At 43.8% G+C, this 8385-nt stretch overlaps 1 protein-coding gene across 1 annotated transcript; it reads right to left on the bottom strand.

Annotated features, from left to right (window-relative positions):
- Positions 1-315: 315 nt before the first annotated feature.
- LOC136544929 (NAD(P)H dehydrogenase (quinone) FQR1-like) lies at positions 316-1361 on the bottom strand. Its single transcript, XM_066536987.1, has 2 exons — positions 1279-1361; positions 316-1138 (listed from the first exon to the last, which is right to left on the bottom strand). Exons 1-2 carry the CDS (start codon positions 1299-1301, stop codon positions 511-513), a joined length of 651 nt encoding a protein of 216 aa, XP_066393084.1. The 5' UTR covers positions 1302-1361; the 3' UTR covers positions 316-510.
- Between the last annotated feature and the right edge of the window lie 7024 nt (positions 1362-8385).

The following is an 8385-nucleotide window of genomic DNA, read 5'->3' as shown; positions in this document are numbered from 1 at the left end:
TGACCTCTGGTCTTTGTTGCCACTTATGACATCATGTTTAGGAGCAAAGCAAGCATGTATGTATGTAGTACTATATTATTCGGGCATTGTTTAGTTGATCCTTCTAAAGTTTAGTCAATATCACATATGTTTGGACACATGTATGGAGTATTAAATATAGGTTAAAAAATAACTAACTGCACAGATTGCGACTTGTTTGCAAGACGAATTTTTAAAGTCTAATTTGTCCATGATTTGACAATATGATGCTACAATAAACATATGTTAATGACGGATTAATTAGGCTTCATAAATTTGTCTTGCGGATTATTGAGGACTTATGTAATTTATTTTATTATTACTGTCCGAACACATTCACGTGGCACCCGATGTGATCCCCTAAGCATTAGCCTCTGGGTTTAAATACCACCTCGGTCGCAAATACAATAAAATAAACATGAATCAATACTAAAGTAGGGAATTATTTATTAAATCAAGACAGGCTGAGTAGGCATGACGAATGACGTATCATCAAGCTGACGCTGAGGCTTCGGCGGCGAGGGCCGTGGCTCCGGCCTTGAGCTTCTTGGCGATGCCGGCAAAGTAGGTGCCCTGGTGTCTGGCTATGGCGAGCTCTGCCTCGGAGGGCGTCCTGCTGCCATCGGCGCCGGCGAAGGTCCCCGCGCCGTAGGGGCTGCCACCCCTGACCTCGTCGACGCCGAACATGCCGGCGCCGAAGGTGTACCCCAAAGGCACGAAGAGCATGCCGTGGTGCGTGAGCTGCGTGACGGCGGTGAGCGCGGTGGTCTCCTGCCCGCCGCCCTGCGTGCCTGTGGAGAGGAACACGCCCGCGGGCTTCCCCGCCAGCGCCTGGCTCTGCCACAGCCCGCCCGTGGCGTCCAGGAAAGCCTTCATCTGCGCCGCCATCATGCCGAACCGCGTCGGAAAGCCCAGCAGCACGCCGTCGGCGTCCGCGAGGTCGCGTGGGGCGAGCACCGGGTGGTCTTGGCGCGCCGGCGCCGCGCCCATCTTCCCTAGCACCTCCTCTGGCAGCGTCTCCGCCACGCGCCACACCGTGGCCTCCACGCCGGTGACGGCGTCCGCGCCCTTCTTGATCTCCTCCGCCAGCGTCGCCACGTGGCCCCACGTCGAGTAGTACCTGGTGGTGGTCATGCATAGGCATAGGGTTCAAGAATGAAGCATATACTGAATTCAAATTGTACACGGAGATGAAATGGAAGAAGTGCCCGATCATATCATATCGAAGGAATATAGGGTTTCGAATTGCAGGTTGCTTACACGATATAGATCTTGGTGGCCATTGCTTCACTTGTGATGTTTTGTGTTGAACTCAGAGGAACTGTGTGTGTGTCTTGCTCACCTGCTCTGCTCTGCTCTCATGTGGTGATGGTTATATTAATAAAGGACGGCCACGCAGGAAGCAGCCGCAGCCGCAGGACGGCACGAGAGATGGATGGTTTGACTTGGACCACGATGACGATGGTCGATGGCTGACTGCCGTGCCATCTCTGCTCTCTGAGTTAAGAGTTGTTAACCGTCGGCGGCTTCCATAGTTTGATTTGATTTGCCACATTATTTTTTCAACAAAAAGCTAATAAAGTAATTAAGGCGGCAGACGCTGTCATGGCGTCACCCTGACGTCTCCGGGAGTCCGGCTGCCCTCGTTTTAGCCTTTAGCTAAGGGCATCTCCAACGTATATTTACGAGCAAGTTGCAAACATATGGCATGTCAACTGGTGCTTTCTTACATACAGTAAAATAAAAAGAGTTGTCAATGTATAAACAACTTATTAAAGCACGTACTAAGATGTGACTCACATCAGATAAAATTTTGTTCGTCCTAGACCTTTCTCAACTGTCGCATGGTGTTTTCTCAACTCTGACGTATCTCCTTTTTTTCATTCTTAGCACCGGGTGCTCGGATAGGCAACAGGTGCTTGCTGGTTCGTTCTTGCTTGCCACCGGGTCTACAACGTATTTTAGCAAGCATGTTGAAGCTACTCTAAGAGATCTAAGCTACAGATTTATACTACTATCATAATAGAATATATTAAAGTGGTTTAGTTATTATATTTTGGTCATAACTTTGATACAAACAATTTGTCTCAGGCCTCTTATATGTCTCCAGCTACACATCTAACAACCTCTAGAACTAGAAATACCCAACTCTAGTAAGGCCTCGTCTGCGGAGCTCCTCCGCCCATGCTCTGCGGCTGAAGCCAGAGCCCTTTATGCAAAGCCATTTTTTTTAATATTAATATTTATCACACTAAATAGTTATAACGAAAATATATTTTGTGATGATAGACATTGGTTTTTTTTTATATAAATTTGGTTTAACGTGAAATGGTTTAACTTAGAACAAACTCAAAACATCAGTTATTTTGATAATGAGGGAGTAGATTACATTTAGTGTCAAATCAACCAACTATATATAAACTGCTACTCTACACACGTGATCCTAGCCGATTGGGACGGTAGCCACATCGACATCTAACTGTAGCTTGTCCATACCCCACAGTTGATTTATATATACTCACTTGAGTAATAAATTTAGGTTGAAGCCTCTGTGAATGAAACCATCACAGACTGACCTATCACCAACGCATCTATCACCGGCGGTATCATTAAAAACGATAATAGCTATCACCAATGGTTCGTAATATGAATTGTTGGTGATGAGAGTATCACCTTCGGTTCGTAAGAACGTCCGGGTCGATAACTACCACCGCCGCTTCATCTTACCAACCGACGGTGATAGTCTATCATCACAGCCGGTTTGCACCACCAGCCGACGGTGATGATGTGCTCCTCGTCACCGTCGCCTCGCCAATGAACCAGCAGTGAACACATTTTTACTGCCAGCTCGTTGTATGATACGGCGGTGATAACCATGTTGTAGTATAAATAAACTTATAACTTTTTCAAATAAAGTCAGATGAAAACAAACTTTATATCAAAGTTGTAGATCTCAACGCACTCGACAACTATGTAGTTGATGGCTTTTTCATTTGAGACCATTTACGGTCCCAGAATTCTGTTTGAAGAGCTCAAATTTTGAAATTCATTTTTTTCGAATTGTACAAACGACCCTAGATTGAAAAACGACCAAAACCAAAGTTGTAGATATCGATGAGATATACAACTTTGTAGTTGACAACTATTTTATTAGAAATCATTTATAGTCTCAAATTTGTATCTGAAGTTTTAAAATTTTAAAAAACTATTTTTTTCAAACAACATCGGATAGAAAATCGACCAAAACCAAAGTTGTAGATCTCGATGAGAACAACAACTTTGTAGTTGATGAATTTTTCATTTGAAATCATTTGAGGTCCCAAAAGTTTGGCTAAAGTTTTGCTGTTTTGAAATTCAAATTTATCAAATGACCTCGGATGGCAAAACAATCAAAATCAAAGTTGTAGATCTCGATTAGAACAACAAATTTGTAGTTTATGACTTTTTCATCTGAAGCCGTTTAGGGTCCTAAATATTCATTTTAAATTCTAAAAAGTGAATATTAGGGGAATAGATATGCTATATAGACACATATGACTTAGGTATGGAGTGGTTAGAGGATAGTGGTTAAAGGAGATAAGGACAAAGGTCTTAGGTTCGAATCCTAGCACCATCGCGTACCTAAAAAATAGCATGGAGCTGGCCTAGGATTGAAATAAAATTTTTTGTTATTTTTAGCCTGTTTTTTAGATTTTTGAAAATTCAAATCACCACGCGGCTGGTAATACGAACCGACTGTGATAAGCTAGTATCACCGTCGGTTGCAAACCATCTGTGATGAGAATATCATCACCAACGACAGCTTACTGCCGGGATCAAAAAGCGTTTGTGATGGGCTTCACGAACCGCTTGTGATAGGTCCAAATATAGTAGTGTATGTACAAATTTTTAACTATTTCTATTTGCATTTAAAATGGAACCTTGAAATGGATTTAAGTTCAATTTCATATGAACCTTATATGATGTTTACTTTAACTTGAGAGCCAAATATCAATTTGTTGTATATCACTGTTTTTACTCACTAATGCTGAATTTCTGGTGCTGTGGACAATTTAGGGACTATATGTAGCCTCGGTTTTAAACGCCTATATAGTGCAAGAGGTATATTGTACTTTTGCTTATACTAGTATGAACCGGTGTTCCTGCACGAGCTAGAATCTTAAAAATTATAAGTATCAGAATGTTGTGTTTAGAACAATAATACTTGAAAGCCCTAGTTTAGTTTTGTATAATTGATAAACTTAGGACTAACCTTTGATCTAAGTGTGCGAGTTAGATAAGGTAGTCCAATCCAAGTGATGGAGCAAGTGATACTTCTTAATAATTATTGGAGGAATTCCGCAAGCGCACAGAAGTATCGCGTAGCACTTCGCTCGGTGAGTACCGAGTGTCGAATTTATATTTTTCCCACTAGAAGGCAGAAGGCTAGAATTTATATTCAGATTAGGATTGCTAAGGAAAAGCCTAAGTGTATCCTAGGTAGATGAACGATAGTGGAAGTTGAATGTGAACTACCTAAGCTAAACTACTAAACAAGCTACACTAGAGATAGCTAGGTGGGAGAGCAAGCGATTTATCTTTCAAGTAACTAAGGGTTAACTAATGACTAGGAGAAATGCACTAGTACTTCGGGACACAGTCCGCCTACCAACTAGGAGAGTTAAATAGACAAGGTCTGTCACAAGCCCTACGATTTAATAACTAGACCTATCGTGGTGGAATACATAGGATGGACAAGGCTAACACCACTTGTCACCTACCACAATCTATCCGGAGGCCTAGCCGTATCCACAGGTAATCTATAGCCTAAGCGTCATGCTTAATTAATAAACTTGCTACTTCGATCCGAGTTCCGATGAAATGAGATCAAAGCACCCTAACGAGACGGTGAAACCAATACTAACGAATAGCTACTAATTATAAGATAACCTATGCTACTAATGCCAAACAATAAGCACCTAAGCTCACTAATGATGAACAAGTACTTAAGTAAAGCAAAGCAACAATACTAAAATAAATATGGTAGGACCGTCTGAAATAACACACCTTCAGAGGTGCTCGTCTACTACCAGACGCTAAGCGCCCTAAAAGCGAGCTACTTCGGGTAGTTCCGTCGAGCACACTCCATGGGAGAACTCGAATAATCCACGTTTTACCTCTAGAATCCAATAATGAGAACGAGTTTACAATACTTAATTCATTTCATACAACCAGAGTTCTTAGAAATATATTATTATAAAACCATAGTTCAGAGTGCGGAATTTGAACAACGGAATAAAATAACATCTAGCGATAGAATACAAGGATCCATCTGTGCCCACCAGAAGAATCCTCCACACAATAGCAAACCTTCAAACTGCACCTACAACAGGGGTAAATAAACCCTAAGTACACAATGTACTCGCAAGACTTACCCGACTAGTGGGAATAATTTCCCGACTCCAAAGGGTATGATAAGCTTTTTGGTTTACTGGGTTGTCTTTTGCGGATAGCAATACTAGTAGTGAATCCTTATGTATGTTTATTACTAGCAGTCAGGATTAGTTCATTATTTAACCATTCTATGTAAGCACATATTCTACTTTCAAGCAAGAGTTGAGCAAACAGATCCATTTCACATCCTTCATCTTCTAGTTCTTACTACGATGCTAGATCGTAGACAAGTCATACCAGATTGCCCGACAATTCACGAATCAATGTGCCCAGCTAGGTACCTTGAAAAAAACACACGCCCCACTTGTACCCTAGGCATAAGCAAGACCAACCCACCACTCTCCTGTCAAGGGGTCTAGGTCCCCATCCAAACTTGGACTCCAAGCCCCCACACCTAAGTCCTGGACTCATTATGGTGCTTAGACCTCCACCATCCCCGCCTCTAATCAGTCAGTCCAGAAAGAGCCAAAACCCACGATAAGAGAGCAATGAGCCTTCCCTGCTCACATAAACAAGTATGTGCTCGGGATAATAAGTCTGTGACTTACCTAAAACCCAATGCAATGAGCCTTAACCGACACAGACAGGGAAAACAGTGTAACCAAGCTATGCCCCGTTGACCGCGGGACACAACCTCTTACATCCACCAATACCCATACCATATCCCTGCCCGATCACCATTTTTCCTTTAACCATTTTATCCTGAGAGTGATAATAATAACCACCTATTGTGAGTAACGACAGGTTACTCACGCTACTGAAAATCCTAAGCATAGCAGCTACTCGACCTAAACTAGTAGGACTCATAGCTAGGTATATCTATGCAGGTGGTTTCCATAAAATGACTATAATGTAAATGCACATCACACACACACACACACACACACACACACACACACACACACACACACACACACACACACACACACACACACACACACACACACATATATATATATATATATATATATATATACTCAGTGCTTATTCAAAATTGAGGTTATGCACCGGGACTTGCCTTGGGCAGGCGGGGTGTCAACAAAGTCAGCCGCTGGTAGCTCCGGGGTTCCCTCCAATATGAGAATCTCCTCCTCGTACTCTTCAATCACTTCCTCATACTCCTATTCGCCCACGGTCACAAACTCTACCAACTCGTTATCTACATGCATGAAATAATGATGCAACACTTAGTAATACAACAACAACAACTCTTAAAATAAGAATACATCTATCAAATTGTTAAGCTAACTCTAATGACTAAGATGCCAAGCTAATCATCATTATCATCAAACTAGTAGGGTTTTGCCTACAAGTGCTACTTAGCAACTAAAATATTTTCCTACTCTTATTAACGATTTCCTATATACTACAACAAGGAGTACTTAGCTACCATATTTCTCAACATATTCCAAGGCTACAAAAATTACAGTGAGTACATAATAATACAACGAACCTACTATAAAAATTTTATGGTCAAAGCTATTACCAATTTGCCACAAAAATTCCCATAAATATAAATCTAAATAATGCAAAGCCTTCCTAAATGAATTAATGAGCCTAACATTCTCATAGATAAATGTAAACTAACTACACCGACTGATAGATCGTATTTTTATGAACCTAACAAATTTTGTTTCACTATTTTTAGACACCTACAAAATTTACTATAATTTTCCAAAGATCAGCATCAAAACTAAATTAGAAAAACATTTGCTAATTTGCTAGAAAAATGAAAACCGATTCTTGCGTGGCCCACACGCACGCGCGCACACACGCGACCCATAGACGCGGCCCATGTGCGCAAACGGCTCGCTACGGGGGAGCCCGCGCGCGCGTCGACCAATCTTGCAAAAATGTCCTCGCGTTCTCCAAGAATACTACTAACACTATGTGCACTATTTCAACAGACTACGACTTTGCAACAAAACCCTCAGGACTTCCTCTTCTTTACATCATCAAGACCCTTGGCCTCCCCCGCGTGCACCGGTGCAGTGGCGATGGCACTGGACGGCCACGTCGACATCTAGGACCTGCGCTGGCTCTAGTAATGGGTTGGCCTCTGTCTACAATCCTAGCGCCTACACTAGCCTAGGTTATAGGAGCGGCGGAGCTCGCGAAAGTGGCGACCATGGCGAGCGGCCGCATATGACAGTGGCGCGACCATATCGGCCACCCTAGACCACCGTGCAGCTACTGGTTAGCATGAGAGCATCACTAGCTTACCCTAGTTGTGGTTGTGGTGATGGTTAGGACAGAGGTGGCCCGAGCGAGGCGGACCGCGTGCGACCGAGCGATGCGGTGGCGCCCCAAGCGTGGCACCTCCACGCCAGCATGTCATCGCAGTGCCTCTGGTGAACCTGGCACGCGCATGGAAACAAGGGGGTCAAGGAAGGCTCAATGGAGCAACTATTTGAATCTCTACCGAAGGAAACTGGTTTACCCCCAGTGAAGTCAGGCACGGCAGCAGAGACGACCGACGGTGAGTAGGACGCCAATTTGGTGGTCGGTAGTGCTTGGTAAGGGTGAAGTGGAGGTGGAGGTGAAGCTCATGAGGTAGGTGGTTAGGCATGGGATGACGTGGTGGGTGACTGCCCTCGTCCACGGCTGACCAGGACTTAATGGCATAACTGAGGGAAAACTCCAAAATTGGAGCTCGGCGTGGCACGAGTTAAGACGGGATGGGGTCGGCTAGAGAGTAGACATGAAGGCGAAGGTGTGGACGAGACGAATTAAATAGAGGTGACCTATCTCTAGCGCACTCGTGGGCGCAAGGCGGTGGAGGCGGCAGAGAGGAAAAGAGAGAGATAACGTGATAGCGAGCTTGGCTCGTCCATGCCTCGGTGGGACGCGAGCGGTGGGACCAGGAGGCCCATGCACCGGTGCTAGCCGATGAGCGTGCGCACCCGACCGGCGTGGCCCACGTGGCCGCAGTGC

This window comes from Miscanthus floridulus, chromosome 3, assembly GCF_019320115.1.
Source record: "Miscanthus floridulus cultivar M001 chromosome 3, ASM1932011v1, whole genome shotgun sequence".
Taxonomy (NCBI): domain Eukaryota; kingdom Viridiplantae; phylum Streptophyta; class Magnoliopsida; order Poales; family Poaceae; genus Miscanthus; species Miscanthus floridulus.
This window is presented reverse-complemented; position numbering and strand designations above follow the sequence as displayed.